The sequence below is a fragment of the Lutjanus erythropterus genome, chromosome 19 (assembly GCF_056507025.1).
Source record: "Lutjanus erythropterus isolate fLutEry1 chromosome 19, fLutEry1.hap2, whole genome shotgun sequence".
Classification (NCBI taxonomy): Eukaryota; Metazoa; Chordata; class Actinopteri; order Lutjaniformes; family Lutjanidae; genus Lutjanus; species Lutjanus erythropterus.
The window spans coordinates 6,121,280-6,140,844 of NC_139335.1; the positions used below are offsets into that span (position 1 = coordinate 6,121,280).

The following is a 19,565-nucleotide window of genomic DNA, read 5'->3' on the forward strand; positions in this document are numbered from 1 at the left end:
GAATTTATCCCCAGAGTGCCCTCTGCTGGCTGTATTTCAAAATTTATCTGTTGGTAGAACAATTGCATGTCTGTTGTGTTTAAGGGTCAAGCTGCAACCTGTTTGACCACATCTTAAAGTATTTTGTCCATTTTGTTTGTTTCCTAAACTCTTACTGAAACTAAATGATTATTTTTAAGTTGATAAAACTGAATTCTGACACTGAAAACTGTGAGAACCCTGTCAGTGTGCCCCCAACAGTCGGCCACCGTCTACTATCGTCAGATACTCTAAAAAGTGTTGTAAATAGTCTGATTGGTGGTCTCTATAATGGACAATCAGGTGATGAAGCAGCAGAGTCCAAACTTAAAGGGCCAGATGCATTTAAAGGTGCATTCAAGTGCACCTTGTAAACTCAGAAATCTCTACTCGAATGGCCACGGAGCTTGTTTAAAACATGGAAGTTTCTATTTTTTCTTCTTTTCCATTGTTGAAATACAACAACTGTCATTACTTTCTTGTTCTTTCAGTGTAACAGTTTTGATAGTTGGATATTAAAATCCTAAAAACATCCCATCCCAAATTTTATTTAAAAAATATTACCAAATTGTTAGCAGAAAACTCAAACCTTGTTTTTGTGCAACAGGTCCTGCTGAACTGTTGAATCCTGATCATAGTTTTTATTTGTGATGATAAACACAACAGGCATGCATGTATTTTATTTAACTGTCTCTATAAATTATGTCTGGTATTTCTTCAGTTGGAAACATTGATCTCATGTCATATTATCACATACTTTTGTGTTTCAGAACTCCAGGAAGTGGACCCATGTTCAAAACTACCACAGTAGCTGTGGATGGAGAGAAGGCAGAGGATGGCGAAAGCCTGACGCCTGAGAACACTACTTTGACAGACGGTGCCCGGGAAGGATCACCGGCAGATAAAACTGGACAGTCCTCTCCGAAGCCCGGACCAACCATCAGCTTCTCTCTGGGGAAGAACACCTCCTCCTCCCCAACGCCAAGCGGTGCATCCAAAGTCAGCGTGTCCTTCTCTTTTGCGAAGAAAGCTCCAGTGAAGCTGGAAACAGCTGCAGCAGTGTTTGCTGATCATGGAGAGGAGGCTATGGAGGAAGAGGAGGGCCAGGAGGGAGAAAAGGCTGCAGGGCAAGAGGAGACATCTGGCTGCAGCACAGACAGCCCAAAGGGAGGTGAAGTAGGAGGTGAAGGAGTAGAGGGTGTGAGCGTGGCAGCAGGAGAAGAGGTGCAGCCTGATGACGGAGGCTCTCTAGCCTCCACCCTGAACAAACTGAAGATGATGATGAAAAAAGAGGAAGGATATGCAGGTCAGGAGCCTCAGTACTATCATTATGTACCTCCAGCTCACTGCCGGGTGAAGCCTCACTTCCAGTTTTTGCTATTTATGAAGGCCACTGATCAGTGTCAGAGCAAAGAGGAGGAAGATGAGGAAGAGGGGCAGGAGGAGAAAAAGGTTGAAGACAGTTCTGAACAGACAGAGCCCAACGTCACAGAGTGCAAGACAGAAAAAGAACAAAGTAATGTTGCTTCAATGCCTGACCCAGAGCCAACGCCTCCATCGCCTAAAGTGAAGACGGAGGATGCGTCTTCATGTGCAGCAGATGCAGCTTCCACAGTACCAACGTCCCCTACACAAAAAGCAGAGAATGTACAGGAAAATCCAGATTCCAACTCTGGTCCTAAGATCCCCACAGGTCCCTTCTTCCCAGTTCTGAGCAAAGATGAGAGCACGACCCTGCAGTGGCCGTCCGAACTCCTCGAGTTCACTAAAGCTCAACCGTCTCTGTCCTATAGCTGTAACCCACTTTACTTTGACTTCAAGCTGTCCCGCAACAAAGGAGTGCGTGGAGGGAAAGCAGCAAAGTCCCCTAAGCCTAGTGAAGAGCCCGATGACAAGGGACAAGAGACAGCCGCTTCAACAGCTGAAGGAGACGCAACTACTAAACCTGGGAGCAGCACTGACAAAGACAAGCCAGTGACAAAGGGAGAGCCTGGCCAATCAGAAGGTGACGAGCAAAAGCCTGCAACTGGCAGCAGTAGTACAAAGAAAAAAAAGAAAAAGAAGAAGCATAAGAAGTCTGCAAAGCACTCAAAACGCAAAGGAAAAGAAAAAGGATCAAAAGATGGTGCAGAGGGTGAGACTGAGGCGACGCAAGAGAAGCCCAAAAAGAAGAAAAAACACAAACGGAAGAAGAGCAAAAACAAAGCTCCTGACCTAGACGAGGCAACAGGTGATGAAAAGGAAAAGGCGAAACCAAAGTCAGAAGATAAAGCTGTCACTTCTGGTCAGCAGGCCACTGGAGGGGGAGGAGCTACAGGAAACACAGGAGCAGAACCAGGGAAAAGGAAACGTGCAGCGAAGGAAGTGCCTTGCAAGTCTGGAGCGGAGGAAGGAGGAGCCGGAAAAGGCGCAGACAAGAACAACTCATCAGAGGAGCACAGCAGCACCAAGAGACAAAAGACAGACTCCAGCGCTCCTCAAAGTGCCTCCTGCTCCACCTCCGCCCAAAAGAGTCCCGGTCCTGGTCGACCTCCCAGCAGTGAGAGCGAAGAAGAAGGCGGCTCAAAGACTCAGCGGTCACGTCATCATAGGTCCAGTCCCCGGGAGCAACGCCGTCACCATAGCGAGGAATCAGGGCGGTCCTGCAGTCGCTCTTCAAGACGGGGGGAAAGACGGGGCAGCAGTCGTCGCCACCATCGTGGTCAAACCTCCCACAGCCACTCTTACTCCAGCAGCTCTGAGCGTTCCTCAGCAGGCAGCAGCGCCTACAGCCACCGCAGCCGCAGCTACTCAGACAGCTACAGTGACTACAGCACGGAGGGTCGCAGGCGGAGGCACTCTAAGCGTTCCTCAGACTCTGAGTACGAGCGTAGGGGAAGTCGAGGACGTAGACGATCCAGGAGACATCAGTACTCCTCTTCCTCCTCAGAAGATTCTCGCTCACGTTCACGCAGTTACAGCCGCAGGAAGAGGCACCGGCGGCACCACAGGAGCAGCTCGAGAAGCTCCAGCAGCTGGAGCCGCAGCACCAGCGCAAGGTCCTGGAGGCGCAGTTACAGCCGCAGCCACAGCTCCGCCAGCCGCTCCTCCAGCTCCACCAAAGGCTCCCCTCGTCGACGAGGCCCCAGGGGTCGAGGGGACAGTGACACGCACCGCAGAGACTTCAACCGCTCTCGCATCTACCGCTCTCAGTCTCCACGTTCATCTTCATCAAGAGGCCTTAACCGCAACACCCACTCGTCCAGCTCACAGGCTCTGAGGCCAGGAGGGTCCAGAGACGCAGGGGAGCAGAAGAACACCCTTACTGCACGCCAGCTGCTGGAGAAAGTCCAGTCTAAAAAAAGCTCTGATGATTCTGCCACAGGAACAAAATCTGGAATTAAGATTAAGGACCCACCACAGGGTTACTTTGGTCCCAAGCTGCCCCCGACCCTTGGAAACAAAGCCATGCTGCCGCTGTTTGGGAAGCTGCAGGCCGGGAAGAAACCAGTGATTCCTCTAACAAGACCGGACGAGGGTGAGAAATCAGGAGCAGGGAAGGCTGAGACGGAGGCAGAGGTTATCCTGGTGGAGCCTATCAGGGAGTTCCCCCCTCCACCACCACCTCCAGCTCCACCGGTTCAGAAGGTCGAGGAGGCCCCACAGGCCACGGTGGTGCAAGAGGAGACGCAGCAGCCCCCTACAGAAACCCCAGTTCACCAAGAACCCCGGCCGCTGTTTGAGCAGGAGCCCACCATGATAATGCCCCAGTACCAGGGAGAAGCGGGACAGGACCCCTCTCAGAACCCCATGATGGAGTCCCTCATACCAGAAATGCAGCAGCAGCAGCAGCCCCCAATGCACGCCTACCCTGGTTACCCACCACCCAACCTGGAGGAGGATGGCATGGAGGCAGAAGAGGATGGATTGGCTCCCCTGGAGAGTCAGCCAATCACGTTCACACCAGAGGAGATGGAGAAGTACAGCAAGCTGCAGCAGGCGGCACAGCAGCACATCCAGCAGCAGCTTCTGGCCAAGCAGGTTAAGACATTTCCCTCTGCTGCAGCAGCTGCCGCCGCCGCAGCAGCAGCTGCCAACTTGGCCCCAGCTCCCCCTCCACCCGCCCTGCAGCAGATCCACATCCAGCAGCCTACCGTGTCCGTCGCCTCCGGCACGTCGATCACCACAGTGCAGCATGCCATTCTGCAGCACCATGCTGCCACTGCAGCAGCCATGGGCATCCACCCAGCACATCCCCACCACCCTCACCCAGCACATGCCCAGTTGGCCCAGGTACACCACATTCCCCAGCACCACCTCACCCCCATCTCTCTGTCTCCATTGGGCCCCTCCCTCGGACACTCTCTGGGACACTCACTAGGACACGCGGGGCTGATCCCCGCCCACCCGACAGCCTTCCTCTCTGGTCAGCCCATACATATCATCCCAGCCTCTGCACTGCACCACACCCCTTTAGCCCTCCATCACGTACCACACACGGCCCTCTACCCCACACTGTTCACACCCCGGCCCTCACAGGCTGCTGCAGCAGCAGCTCTCCAACTCCACCCACTGCTACACCCAATATTCTCAGGGCAGGACCTCCAGCACCCACCCAACCACGGCTCCTGAGTAATGATGCAAGTGAAGGAGTGTCGTCACAGTACCCAACCACTGGAAGAAAAGACTCAACCCAAGCTGCTTAGCTTAGGGTTTTAAGATGAAGTCTTTGTGACAACATGCAGGCGGTGAGACAGGAAGCTGTCATGAAACCACCATCTTACTGGCCGACACAGTGCAGTAAGTTGTAGCCACAAAGTGGTGCTGCATGTGTCGGGTTCAGAACTGACACTAACTTTTTCTTCTGGCTCATGTAAGGTTTTTCTTTCCATGTTTTGCCCTGAATTTTTCAAACAGGGTGTATATTTACAGAGACTTCCTCGAGACATTGGTTTGTATTCCAGCTTGAGGTAAATTAACATCACCCAACTGTTTTAAATGAGTCAAAGAAACCACTGGAGGTGTTTTTTTTGTTTTCCACATAAAAATGTTACTGTCACGTTCAGAGACAAACTATTTCATAATGATACTCTGTTTATGTTGTTATGACTACTCTATTGGATCCTTGGTCTCAAATAATTTGTAATGCAGTAACTTGTACATATTATCAGTGTGTAATGTGAAGAATCCCACCAATGATGACCATATGGAATAGCAGCTGTGGCATTCAAATCGGTATGACATTGTCACATAAGAAGCCCCTCTCTAAGCGAGGGGGAAATGTGATGTAGCTGTTTAACATCCCTGATGCTCTGAGGCAAAGCTCATGTTCCCTGTGGCGAGGGTACACCTGAATGAATTGCACTGAAATCTGTACATCCAGATGGTGCGTTTGCATCATGTAACAATAAGATTGTAGTATACTGCAATAATTGTATTTTTCTGTTTTTAAATTATTTTCCAAAATGCTCTTCAAAAGAAGGGCTGTGTTTTTGCTTTTGTGTAATTTTGTAAATAAAACTGCTGTAGATTAACCTATTAACATTGTAGAGGTTTGAGGAAAAAGCAGAATGATGTGGTGGATGGAAGGTGGACTCATGTATGTATTTTAAGGTTGTTTCTAAAATAACCCCAGCTGCGAAGGGCCGGGATGACAAAAGAATAGTGATCTGTCAAACAGTAGCAACTCTGTATTTTTTAAAAATTTACTGTTTCAGCAAATAAAATCTTGAGTTCATGTGTCTTTTTCTATATGTATAGTTCACCACAAAATTGAAGGAAGTTGGCGCTCTTTTGAACAGGCTAGATTGCCATGGTAACTTAGGCTGAGCTCATAACCTTGTCCACAGCAGGTTATGTTCAGAGTTTCAGATTTAAAAAGCACCTCTGTTCAATTAATCCTTTTCCTCATGATTCTTCATGAACAATATAAATTCCCAGCTGAGGGTGTTGAGCTGTATATTAGATGTCACCAAACGAAGCGGTGTCATGTAATTACAGCGGCAGACTATGTATTGTGTTGCCATGGGAACATCACTTGGTGATGCAGAAAATAGTTTTATTTTTTTTCCCTGTTTGCTTCAGGTCATATTATAACTGCACAGCAGCTGATCCACACGCTAAGAAAGGATGAGGCAAATATAGATCGCTTTGAATGATGGTTTTAAGTTTGATCTGTTTTGCTTTGCTATCACTGATAATATTCAATCCCTTAAATCTTACCGATGCTCCACAGTCACGAGAGTGAAAGAATACCAGCATCACCTCATCTGCAGAAGTCACTGTTGAAAAAGAAACACTAGGTGGCGCCCTAGTTGCATCTTGAGAAAGCAGTAAATCAACAGGAGAGTTAACCACCTACCTACAGTAATGCTGCTGACTGAGAGGGAAAACTGTTCTTGATGAGAGTTATCTGGTGAAAATCAGTTTTAATTAACTTTGTTCCTGTTAACAGAGTCACAGTCATTTGATGAAGATGTACCAAGGAAATGAAACATGTTTTATTCTAATAAGAGAATGAAGTCACTCACATAGTGAGACTAGACCGAAGCATAAATCCAAGAGAGAGTATACAACAATTACAAAATAATTGCTGCTTCCATTGTTTTTCTCAACAGATCCTTGTTGCCACCCTGTTTGTCTCTGGTGTATTAACATTAGCAACACGTAAAACTAAACATTCCTCAGGGAGTATTCTTAATGAAACATGGAGCGTTGTGAGAATTACCACACTAGTATTTCTATTTCTCTATGAACCATGCTGAACAAGGCAGAGTGACACTGACAACATTATAGACAGATTACGGAGCAAAACAAAATAAGCAGCTTTTCACTAGAGGCAAAAACAAGTTGTGAATGAAGTTTTGAAAGGTTTGAAGCATTTTTAAAAACCCATTTGGGTACAGTCACAAGAGATTTACAGTTTGAGTGGTTTTGATTTTTAAAAGACTAAATTCTGGATGTGTGGCAGGAATCTGAAGAAAGCAAGTAGACTTCTTAAGTTCAACACTCTTTTGGAGCTTCAAGTGGAATTAAATACTGTATGTAATTAAGGTCTTCTTCAACCTTGCCATTTTCAGGTGCCTGAAATAGTTAAATTGGTGGAAAACACACTATAATGGCACAATTCATTAAAGAAAAATCATTTAAATCCGATGTTAAAAATTCAGTTCTGCCACTTTTCATATCATGAGGGATGATGTGCTGCAGAAATGTCCACGACTGATCAACAACCGACACTGTGGATGGATGGTGGTCAGCCCAGGTATCTGATCACCAGGAACATGAAGACACAGGTCAACAGCATGCCTCCGATCATGATGAACTTGTCCTGTGTGGCTCGTCTTTCTATCAGTCTCATCACCGTGTTGGACAGCCCTAACATGTTGGCCACGTCCAGCATCTTCTTATGGGTCCCCTGTGTGGGAAACAGAGCCGTACTCATGTAAACAGCAACGATCACACGTGTTGGATAAGTGTTTTGGAAAATTCAGGCAATGACATGACGACAGTGTAATTATCCACACTAATTCGTCTGATTTCAAGACACGTCGAGTGCCAACACCCTCGCTGACGCGCCGTTCCGTCAGAAGTTTCTCATGGCTAGACAACAGGGCTATGAGTGCCGATCAACAGACACACCCTGATAAGAGGAGGCCTGAAGCAAAACCAGGAAGACCATCTCCTCCCTGGAAACACGGACTCACCCTCTAACTGTGCATTTACCCACGAACAATGAGACTATTGTGATGAATGTGGACACCAGAAACTGGGTCAAGGAACGTCATTTTTAACTTGTATCTATCCAGGAAATGTGTATACGGGGTCCTTTCTCCAGCAAACCAAACGAAGAAGCAAAAACGTGCTCTGCAGCAAGTACAGATTTCTTTCTAGATTTTGTATTAAATTACTTGCACACCTTCAGTGTAGATCTTTGATCTCTGAGACCGTTGAGGATGCCAGCGCCGCTGCCCAGGAGGTCGTCCATGCCTCTGTGTGCGTTGTGCAAGCTGGAGTTTAACTGTAGGGTCTCATCTATAGGGATGGAGGTATCTGCGTCCTGTTGAACAAGAGCAAACATTTTTTAATTCCACATTATTCAGCTCAAGACATCCGAATGATAAACTGAAGAAAATAGCTTGTCTGTCAACCTGACAAGGAATTTCACGGCAGCCATAACAGCCATGGTTACCTTGCCTCCTCACTATTCAGTGACTCTTTGGAGAAAGTTTCTCATTATTTTGAGATGCTACCTCATTATTTATCGCACATTATTTCGTATCATTATACAGAATAACCTCTGACTGACTTCAAATGAACCTGTACTTGTAAAAAGAATAAAAATAAAATCATCCTTGACACTTAAGTTAAATTCATTATTTCCGTTCATTGTTTTATTTGATGGTCTTGCTGTCCCTGGCATTTGGCCTTAGTGCCCTCAAAACATTAACAACACATAAGGCCAGGTGGCCCTGCCCCTAAAAATGATGAAATTCTAGGCCTGCTGTCAATCAGACAAGCTCAAAGTTCACTGAGCACTATCATCCCAAGACTTGGACCTCTGACTGTTGGATTCATGCCCAGCAAAGTGACTTCTCTGGCTACAATATGAGCTTGAAAGCAACAGTGCATCTGGCTCACGTTGGTCGTGAAGGTGCGGCTCATGAGCTCCTCCCTCTCTCTCTCCTGGGCCTCCCTGGCGTAGCGTCGGTGTTGGAAATTCTGCAGGGCGGTCCGAAGGTGCTGGACGTCATACTTGAGCTGGTCCACTCGCCTGAGGGAAACCAAATAATACAGTAAATTAATAAATAATGGAAAAACGCTCTCTATACAGCTAAAATATTCTTTAACAGATACTCGATCACCTTCTTGAGATATCAGTCCCTCCAGGATTTCACAGGTGTTTTTTTTAGGGATTACTGCAGCCTAAAATGCCTGATTTCATGGCAGCTTTTCTAAAAATTGTGACGCATGTGGCTTTGTTGCAATCCAACATCACAAGTTCTTGGAGGGACTGACGTATTTTCTGACAGTCATCTTATACAAAATTTTAATTATTATTATTGTTGTAATTGATAAAAATATTTGTCTTTGGAATAAACAGAGTCTCCCCGTCTCCTCAGCTTCACTCAGGCCCCACTAGAGATCAGAGGGTGCTGTGGGATGGGGTGTACTGTGTCCCCTGAGGCCTGTTTACCCAGCTCAGAAATGAATCTTTGCCCAATGCAGCAGGAATGCTGGTGATGACGGGGCTTCTGAGGAAATGTTTTCATAGAGCCACGTCGCCACAGGGCAGGACAAGGCTGCCTGTCTCATCTTCTTCTACACCCTCCCTATGCTTTTATGAGATATTGTTCATCCTGCCCTGCCAGCTCTTGGGCTTTTTTTTTCTTCTTTCGGGTCACCATCAATTGACGGAATCCAAACTCACAATTTGGCGTTCTGGCGGCGGTTTGGTGGTTCCTTGCTGGCCAGGATCTCGAGGCGTTCTAACTGATTGAAGATCTGGTCAGTTCTAGCCTGCAATTCGTTCTCTAACACTTGAATGATGAGAAAGAGAAAAAAAATGAGAGAATACAAACAAAAGACTTGTGATTTGGTATAATTACAAGAAGCAAAACACTATATCACATTTCCATCTGAGTCTATTTGAAAAGATCAGGAAAAAACTTTACCCTTGTTAAAGGGTATTTGGGCTTTTATCTGTCAGCGGCTGGTAGATTTTTATATATTTTAAAAAGTGAATTTCCCACCCTGGTTACAGCCCTACCCTGTTTATTCCAGGTGGACTGCACACCTGCACACCGTCACAGCGTCGCAGCTACATGCACATCAGACACTGTGAGCAGGGCACTAATTGCCGGAGGGGGCACCAAAACAGCCTCTCACAGCTCTACTCACTGCATTAATAAACTCTGCAGGGACATCCTCATGCTCGGCAGGCATGGCTGTCTTTCAGGGGCTGTAGCGGACTCAGTTTTAAAGCTAGAGTGTACTGACTGGTTAAAAAAAAAAAACACGCCATGGCATGGTGTCTTGACCTCTTACCTTCAGATCTCTGAATGACTGATGAATGATGGATGGCTTTCCAATAAGTACACTGACAGTAATTGGGTTTCTAAGCAATTCTGTGTAAGAAACAGTATCAACCCAAAAATTGCTGTAAGAACTTATAACAGAGTGTCATATTAAATTACATGTAGGCACCCAAATGGCCAGCAGCGGCTCTGCTCTCATCACTTAGCATGCCACATCCTCCTCTGGTGTAAACCACAAGTTGATGTCATAATTTGGGAAGTGGAGGAGGAGGAGGGGAAGGGCTGTCAAATGCTTGGCTCCCACCATTATCTAGAAGAAGCCCTCCCCTCCCAGCTTCTGTCACTGCACCCACCCCGCTTCTTCCTGTCCTGGCACCAGCCTGGCCCAGGACTGATTGGGCAGGCACCAAGCACAGAATACAGCCCCCCCCCTCCCGTCATTATATCAGAGTAGCCATAACAAGGAGTCTGATGCTCATTCAGTGAGCAACTAGTGATGCCTCAAATGACTCAGATCGTCTTTTGTTTTGGCAGTGGTCAGATTTCTTTCATGAAAACTTTTAGTTCTGGCCTTGATCCAGAGCTGTAAATAGTGTCTCAAATGGCTTTTTATTGTTTTGGGTTTTTTTCCTTCTTTTGTTGTTTATTATGAATCTGAAATCTATATTGTTTGTTGTCCATATGAGTCAGTTTGGTGGCAAATGTGTTTCCCTCAATAAGACAACCCTTATAAATGATTTATAAATGGTTAATTCAGTTGTAAACACTTTAAATATAAAATAAATACATAAAACAACCATAAACATAACCATATCAGATTTGACAAATTGATGTGAGCTCCCTATTTGGCAAGATCCATTTACTGTTTACTTCTAATTAATCTTACTAGTAAGTTACTAACATGTATGACTGGCAAAAGGGAGCCTTAATTGTAAAGTGTAAAATATTTCACCATTTATTCATGACTTACTACCATTATAATTGGCTTACTGTAAAGTGTGAAAACGCATCACTTTGTGTTAATGACATATTAACACCTGTGACAATAATGAGGGAGGCTGCTGACAGCATGCTGAAAATGTCAAGGTAAACATTATTTCAAAGCCTTAGTGTATGAATTTGGTCATTTGATTGAGCCTAACCATAAAGTATTTATAAATGATTTATAAGTTTAACCTTATAGCAAAGTGGTACCCAGTGATTCAATGGTAAACTGCCTACAGCTGCTGCCATCAACACTTATTGTTAGTATCATTTCAACACTCATATACAGAGCAGAGGGAGAGCTCAATGTGCACAGCTCATTACTCACAGTGTACTGACTGACGGTCCGTCTTCTCCAGGTTTCCCATAAGAGACTGCACTTCCTGGATTTGTCTAATCCAAAACAAATGTTAGTTAATGTTAGTTTATGGGAACCAACACATGATGACAAAATACAATCCAGCTGTTTATGTGAAGTATATATTGTTGTTTTGTTTAATTTGCCACAATAACAACAATAAAAACAAACATATAAGCAACAGTAAAATGAACAAATAAACAAAAACAGGTCAAATCAACAAACATATCACATAGGACGTTACAAGAAATAGTTCATGTTGAAGGTAAGTCACAGATTACAAACGTTCACATTCAGGAGACTCTTTGTAAAATAATAGAAGAAAAATCAGGTCAAAGGTCATTCAGGTTGTGCTGATAGACTTGGTAGTACTGATCTACTCTACACTTTCTCTGTTATTAATAGTTTGCCTATAAAATCGCTGAAAAATGTTTAGAAAAGTCAAAGATGATGTACTCAGATGTCTTGTTTTGTTCACAACCACACAGTTATTCAAATTCCTCTTATAGAGGAATAAAGAAACCAGAAAATATTCAACATTTAAGAAGTTGAAATCCAAGAACATTGACTTTTTTTTTTTCTTAAAAAATTACTCAAACTGATTAATCAATTATCAAAATAAAATAAAATCTTTTGCTGGCTACAGAAGTTATATTTCTTCTTGGGGAGGCCAAAAGTCAAAGACATTAGATCCATTTCCAAATCTTTTCCCATTTGACACTGTATTTCAGATTAATACTTCTGTAATTTACACCATCACCATAGACGATAGGTTAAGCAACGGTGCCTATTTCTGTTTTACATTTAAGACACAGAGGTGAGAGTGAGTAGTTAAAATAATGCTACAACTAAAAGATAACATATGGACTCTATATGTATAATTATAAACTGGATTTCTTTTGTGATGGCTAACTCTCCTTTTAAAACTTTTAGAAACACAAGCCAACAACTGTGTGAAGATTTAATGACCAATAATCCTAGCATGTCGGTGTTAGTTTACTACAGTTAAAAATTAAGTTAAATCACTGGTTTGTTAACATTAATTAGCTCTAACAGTTACACTGGTTAGCTAGCAGGCTGAGAGTCTGCACACAGTCTCCACAGGAAACAGACACACTCACTTGTTCGTCTGATGGTAAAGCGTCTCCATCTTCCGCGATTTGTTAAAACGTGTTGTCTGTCTTTGCTCTACGCCGTTACTTTACTTACAGCACCTTTAATTCTGACAGGTGGATAAGCTAGCGAGCTAGCTAACGGTAGTGGAGTGTACACGTCATCAGCCGAGTGTTTGTATACGGAAATATGAAAGCGGAAGTTGCGCAGCGTCTCCCGAGAGAGGGAAAAAAAACGAAGAGTGCTCACTCTGACGCGATTTCTGGACACTGACAGGTAAGTTCAACCAACTTTACCTTTACCTTTAGCTCAGATAAGTGACGACTGTTTCTCTGACATTTTTAGAGGGGAGGACAGTTACATGGTTTATGGAAGCCCGTTTCCGCCAGTGTGAGGGGGAAGTATCCTGTAAATCCTTGTAAGGACAAACTTTCTGAAGATAATGACTTCATAGCTCAAAATGAAGAGCTAGCATGTAAACACACGAGAGATCTTCTCAAAATAATAAGAAACGTTTTACAAATAATGACTTAGTATCTCATAATAATAAGTAACTTTTTCAAAATAGTGACAGGTAACTCAAAATAATGATGGGTATCTGAGTAACTATTTTGAGAAAGTTTCACTTTTATTGAGATACTGAGCCCTTATGTTTAGATATTGATTTTATCAGGCAGTCTGTCACCACTATATCGGTCTATATTGGTATTTACATATATGTTGGCCAATATGTGCCTATATGAAAAGATATTACAGACTGTTTTTATTTTCTAGCTTTATAGACAGGCTTCTGTGTATATTTAGTCTTCTTTTCTCTCTCTCTCTTTCAGATTTAATATAAATACATTTTTGCTCTATTTATTTACTGGTGAAAGTTTGGTATTTCAGTATTTTCAGTGCTTTGATAGAATTTTGGGTAATAGAGTTAATTTTGTTTATGTATATAATCTATATTCTGTGTATATAGGAGGATATTGGTGGATATATTGATATTGGATTTTTTTAAACCTCCTAATATTGGTATTGGCTTTGGCTCCAAAAGTCCAGTATCAGTCAGACTTTAGATAATAACTCATTATTTTGAGAATGTTTCCTTTAAAATAACTTGCATAATCTTTTTGACTCACATTCCACATAGTATCATCAACAGTCCATTCCTCAAAATTATTAGAAAGGAACTGAAATTTTTAAAATAATTCAGTGTAAAAGCAGCAAATCTTCACATTTTAGGACCTGGAACCAATAGTTACCAATGAACTGCAGAATGTGTTTGACATTGTCTCGCTAAAATTAGCAGGGACGTCTCTGAAAAAAGCTCCAAAACCTGTACGTACTGTTCAGCATTAATGGTCATTGCATCTGTTTTTATTTCACAAAGCGTTCCAACGTTTTTTGGAATTTTTGGGGTTTGTAAGGTGAAACCAGACACCAAATGTCACACCGAATGTCATGCAAAGACTGAATCCTCTGTGTGGTTCCCAGGACCGCCATGATGGACGTGTCAACATTTAAGTTCAGGTTATTCAATTGATGCTAAACTTCCCAACTTTAAATCTAGGCTGCAGGCTATGTCTTCCATTATATTTGATATTCTCTTAAATGTAATGGCTGACAGGTGTGATTGTACAGATCCTTTTTCCCCACCAGGACGAGCTCTGAGAGCATATAGCATAATCTGTTGACATGTAGACATCTGACAGGAAAGACTCTGTGAAACATGTCCCGGGGCTAGCTTTTGTCAGCTCACCCTGATTCAGTCTAATTAGGCTATCCTTGTTTTCCACAGATAGGTGTCAGAATATTCCTGTCTGTCCGTCCAGAGGCTTCCTTCTCGCCTGCGGCCAGAGACACCAAAACTAATGATATCAAACTTTTCATAGCGAGGTGAGAAGTTACTGTAGCGAGGATGTCTGGGGAAGCAGACGGGTTGTTTGTGAAGTTTTCCGTCACAGACTGACTCTGTCACGGAGGTCTGTGTGAAAGTGGCACGATTGTATTTCCCAGAACAAGCTGTGAACATTTCACAATCGTTCCCCGGTGATTTAGTGGGAGGAAAATCAACCTGAGGCGCTGCCTGGCACTTTTCACAAAACCACATCTCAATCACCTTTCTCCAGCCCTCCATCACCGTGCTGAAACTGGGAGGGTGAAGAATCAACGGGAGCGGGAGCAAGCACTGCAAATTCAAGCATCCTTTGAGCTAATTAGTGCAGTGAGCTGTTACAAGCTCCCGTTTGCCAGTGATAGCTGCGTTTGTTTACCTCATTCAGCGCAGTGTTCATCAGATATCGGCCCAGACAGTTTTCCGCGGCTGCCTGATGGTACTTGAGTTGATGGTTGTATCTTCAGGCTAGACACTTCTCAACAGAGGTCCTTTTCACCCACCCCCACATGTCAGACGCCTTGAGATCTGTTCATGCCACTTCTTGCTCTCGCTGTTCACCGTTTTTGGTTGTCATAACACATCCCCAGGGCAGCGGTTTGGATGTGCACAGCTTTAACCTGTTGCTCAGAATAGAGAAGAAGTGGAGAAAGGGAGAAATAAGGCCCCCCTCAAACCATTCCTAAACAGTACATGAGGCATATTTACTTCTCTCTCTCAAGGTCGTGGGGTTCTCTCTGTCTGTCCTTTATCTTTCAGCCCTGAGGAAAGGATGAGATGAGCTTACTGGTTTTTCCTCCACACCTGAGCACCACGGGCGCAAACTGGAATCCAGACTCCAGGTGTGGAGCGCGATCACGCCACTCAGACTGACCGAGAGATGACATGTGGTTACACCTAGTTTAATGCACATTCATGATGCAAAGTTATTAGGAATCTGTCTGGTTATCACCTCCACTGAGGAAGCTACGTCTTTAGTCCCGTTTGTTTGTGTCTGCTTCTCAGTTATCAGTGCATCCCAAAAAATTGTTTTGCAGATTTTGAGGAAATTTGTTCCTACAGTGAACATACACGTTTGTTGTTGGTACAGATCCAGGATTGTCAGATACAACATTTTCGAAGATGTTTTTGTTTTCATGAATTAAGACTCTGTAGTGTTGGCGGATAACCAAATATGCCAGTGTCTGATATAGTAATATTTTCCAACTCATGTTGGCCTACAACTGATGCCAATGATGTCAACTGCAGACAACATCAAGTCTCTCCTGTGGTGGAAAGGAATCATTGAATCTAAATTATGTAATCAGACTACACAAAATAAGTAATTAAAAATGTGCAATTGAATTACCGTTACATTGTCAAGGATTTGTTTGATTGCTTTTTGATTATATCTTTAAAATATGGCAATTATAAAACTCTTTAAAAACTTTTTTCATAATAACCAGTGCTCTATTAAGTCTATTAACAGACAGCTCCTCCACAAAAAGAACCCTATGCAAAAATCATTTTTATTTTACTGAAAATGTTTTGAGATTTTTAAAAAGTGGCTGTGTCCAGTTGTTTAGTATAAGGTGCAGCATCTACAATGTTTGATTGCGAAATAATTCAAAAGTACTCAAATTAGAATAAATATACATATATATACATATATATATATATATATATGTATATATATATATATATATATATATATATATATATATATGTATGTGTGTGTGGCCGCCTCACTGGATCGTCAAAGAATGCTATTTCCTGGTGCCGGGCTTTGCTCCTTTGGGGGCTCCGGCTGGAACCGAACAGAATTTAGCAGTGGATCAGTAGCCCCGTCCCCGTTAGACAACATGACAGTAGAATTATTGGTTGGTAGATGAAGAAAGCTCTCAGTGTGCTCTGTGGCTACTCCCCTCAATAACACTGTTTTGTTCATCAAGAGAAAATGATAAGTTAGTGAATTACTTCTACACAACCTACTTAATGATGTTTTCCAGGCAATATAATACATCATAACTCTCCAATGATTGCCCAAGACAGACAGAGTGAAGAAGCCAATTATGAGGAGCAAAACTGCCTTGGGTCAACAATTTTTGGATACCAGTCATTTTTTGCAGGCAGGCTGATCTTCTCAGTCCCCCCTGAGGGAGATGATCCACTCGTCTTTGAAGCCGTGATGAGACGCTGAATGAAAGCAAATGAGGGCCTGTCAGAGATGACAGGAGAAACTCATAAGCTCCGGGTGTCTCACCGAGTTCTGGTGGGAAAGGGGTCCAGAGGCGGGGCCAGAGGTGGTGCAGCCCCCCCACCACAGTAAGGAGGTGATGGGTAGTTGGTCTGTAGTAGACTATCTGTATCAAGAGACTGCTGTTAAAAAAAATTGTGGTGAAGTTACAGTAATCAAACAACCAGGCAAAAAATGGCACACAAACACAAAGAGACACAAAACAGCTCCAAAGACATGCAGAACAAACAAAAGAAACTCAAAATGAACATGAAGTGACGCACATTGACCACAAAGAGACTCAAAATGATGCAGAACAACCAAAAAGAGATACAAAGCTACATAGAGACAGAAAGTGGCTGCGAAAAGATGCAAAACAAAGACAGAGACAAAATGACCACAAAGGGATGCAAAATGAACCCACAGACTCAAAATGACCAGAAAGAGGTGCAACAAGACCAAGATGTGATGTAAAACAGCGACAAAGAGATGCATAACAATTACAGAGAGATGCAAAAGATGCAACACAAACAAGAAGAGATACAAAATGACCACAAAGACACAAAAAAAAACTACAAAGAGATGATATATGAACACAAAGAGCCTCAAAATTACCAGAAGGATGTAAAATGGCCAACAAGAGGTGCAAAACAACTACAAAGAGACACAAAATGAACACAAAGAGATTCAAAATAACCAGAAAGACGTGCAACATGACCAAGACAAATGCAAAACAGCCACAAAAAGATGCAAAACAACTAGAGAGATGCAAAACGGCTGTAAAAAAAAAAAAAAATGCACAGTGAACACAAAAAGACAAAATGACTGCAAAGAGACGCAAAAACAACCACAAAGAGATACAAAATTAACACAAACAAGTTAACACATATCAAGATCCTCAAAAAGCTGTTAAAAGATGCAAAGCATCAACAAGAAGCTGCGACACATTTACAAAGAGAGACAAAATGACAATTAAGATACACAAACGACTGAATATATATTCATAATTAGACTAATAATAATGTACACATTATTACAGGGCTTTCACTTTGTGTTTTAAGTCATTTTTACAGATTCCCCAGATGTGTCTCTCTTCATTAAAGCAATATGGCCCCTATTCAAAACTTTCTAAACCCTGAAGGGATCCTTTGCTTCTCTGTGGATGGAGAGACAGGTAGCTTTCCCAATGAGAGAAGGTGATCAGACTCCCTTGTTTTGCCTCCTGCCTTATTTTGTCTGACCTTAGAGAGCAAAGCGTGTTCGTACAGCTGTCAGACACACACAGCCCCTGTGGCCATACCACCTGTGATGCCCAGACCTCTCAGGATGAGAGATGCTGTCCACCTTGTGGTTGGATGATGGCTCTGCCAGGACGGGAACACAAACAGCAGCATGGCACGGAGCGCTGCACCGGGCTTCCCCTGCCTGACAGCTTCCTACCCACAGTCATCCACCCGCTCATGATCAAGTCGTATGTGTCAGACTGTGTGGTTCACAGAGCTCAAGGGATAATAGATTTTGAAGGCACATTATTGTGTATCTGAATCCTTAAATGACAGTAATGATTTAATTAGCAAGAGCACTTGAGGAAATAAAGCCAACAGACGGCATAATCGTGTAGCTGTGGATATCATAAATGATCACAGACGACAATCCAGACTTATTTTTTAGACATGTTGCTGTTTGAGAGAACACATAGCTCTGCTCTTTATCTGTGCTGTGAAAAGATAGACAAACATGAAGATGAAGAGACACAAAACAACTACAACAAAATACAAAATTAAAACAAAAAATGCTCAAATGAACACAGAGACTCAAAATGACCAGAAGACGCACAAAATGACCAAGAAGAGACACAAAACAAATACAAAGAGATGCAAAAAAACAACCACAAAGAGATACAAAATGGCTGTGAAAAGATGCAAAGTGTCCACAAGAAGCCAGAAAACAAACACAAAGACACTTAAAATGTCCAGAAAGAGATGCAAAACAGCAGTGAAAAGATATAAAACCATCACAAAAAGACACCAAACATCTACAAAGATATGCAAAACAACTACAAAGAGATGCAAAATGAACACAAGAACACTGAGGTGAGGTGCAAAACGGCAGTGAAGAGATACAAAAGGACCAGAAAGAGACAAAACAACTACAAAGAGATGCAAAATGGACCTGGTCAAGATGCAAAACAAAGACAAAGAGGCTCAAAGTGACCACAAGGAGACGCAGTGAAGCAGCAATGAAAAGATGCAAATGACCACAAAGAAACACAAAACAACAACAAAGAGATGCAAAATGAACACAAAGAGACTCAATATGAACAGAAAGAGGTGCAAAATGATCAAGAGGAGACACAGAACAACTACAAACAGATGCAAAGCAAACACAAAGATACAAAACGAGCACAAAGAGACACAAAACAACTACAAAGAGACTCGAAATTGACACAAAGAGATTCCAAATGACCACAAAACAACGCAAAATGACCAGGAAGAGATGCAGACTAGTGATAATTTAATAAGTAAAGAGCATTTGAGGAAATAAAGCCAACAGATGGTATAATTGTGCAGCTGTAGGTATTATAAATAATGACAGACAACATTCCAGACTTATTTTTTCGAGATGTTGCTGTTTGAGAGAACACATAGCTCTGCACTTTATCTGTGTTTTTTCTGTTGTACATTGTTGATCTGGGAAAGTTTTGTTTTGGGTGTAATGGAGGTCAGTGTGTGTGTGTGTGTGTGTGTGTGTGTGTGTGTGTGTGTGTGTGCAGTTGAGAGAGAGGCAGAGGAGTACCATATACTGAGCATGGGGGAGTCAGTTATGAAGGTGCATGAGGTCTTATCATGTCCTATCACAGTGGCTGCAATGTAAACCCTGCTGTTAGCGCTGCAGGTGTTTCTGTGGGGCAGCATGGGAACAGCCTCCCCCAGAAGTTTCCCAGTGGGGGTGAGGCTGGGGGGGGGGGTCACAGTGGAC

The 19,565-nt window shown here is 43.0% G+C and overlaps 2 protein-coding genes across 4 annotated transcripts in view; one reads left to right on the plus strand and one right to left on the minus strand.

Annotated features, from left to right (window-relative positions):
* Window positions 1-5,734, plus strand: part of gpatch8 (G patch domain containing 8) — a 35,189-nt gene extending 29,455 nt beyond the window's left edge. For all 3 annotated transcript variants that reach the window (XM_084743989.1, XM_084743990.1, XM_084743991.1), the window contains exon 8: window positions 789-5,734. In XM_084743989.1, the coding sequence (XP_084600115.1) occupies window positions 789-4,629 (3,841 nt within the window). In that variant the 3' untranslated portion in view covers window positions 4,630-5,734. The remainder of the gene's footprint in view (window positions 1-788) is intronic.
* A 741-nt stretch (window positions 5,735-6,475) lies between these two features.
* Window positions 6,476-12,680, minus strand: gosr2 (golgi SNAP receptor complex member 2). The gene is made up of 6 exons (XM_084743992.1): window positions 12,498-12,680; window positions 11,347-11,411; window positions 9,428-9,536; window positions 8,638-8,770; window positions 7,916-8,056; window positions 6,476-7,414 (listed from the first exon to the last, which is right to left on the minus strand). Exons 1-6 carry the CDS (start codon window positions 12,524-12,526, stop codon window positions 7,253-7,255), a joined length of 639 nt encoding a protein of 212 aa, XP_084600118.1. The 5' UTR covers window positions 12,527-12,680; the 3' UTR covers window positions 6,476-7,252.
* Between the last annotated feature and the right edge of the window lie 6,885 nt (window positions 12,681-19,565).

What these genes read in the sequence shown, in the direction of transcription:
- gosr2 (XM_084743992.1), bottom strand. Translation starts at nt 12,526, where the DNA reads ATGGAGACGCTTTACCATCAGACGAACAA. An exon ending in CTTTACCATCAGACGAACAA is followed by an intron (nt 11,412 to 12,497) that starts GTGAGTGTGTCT and finishes GTTTTGGATTAG; the next exon opens with ACAAATCCAGGAAGTGCAGT. An exon ending in GCCGCACCTTCACGACCAAC is followed by an intron (nt 8,057 to 8,637) that starts GTGAGCCAGATG and finishes CTTGTTCAACAG; the next exon opens with GACGCAGATACCTCCATCCC.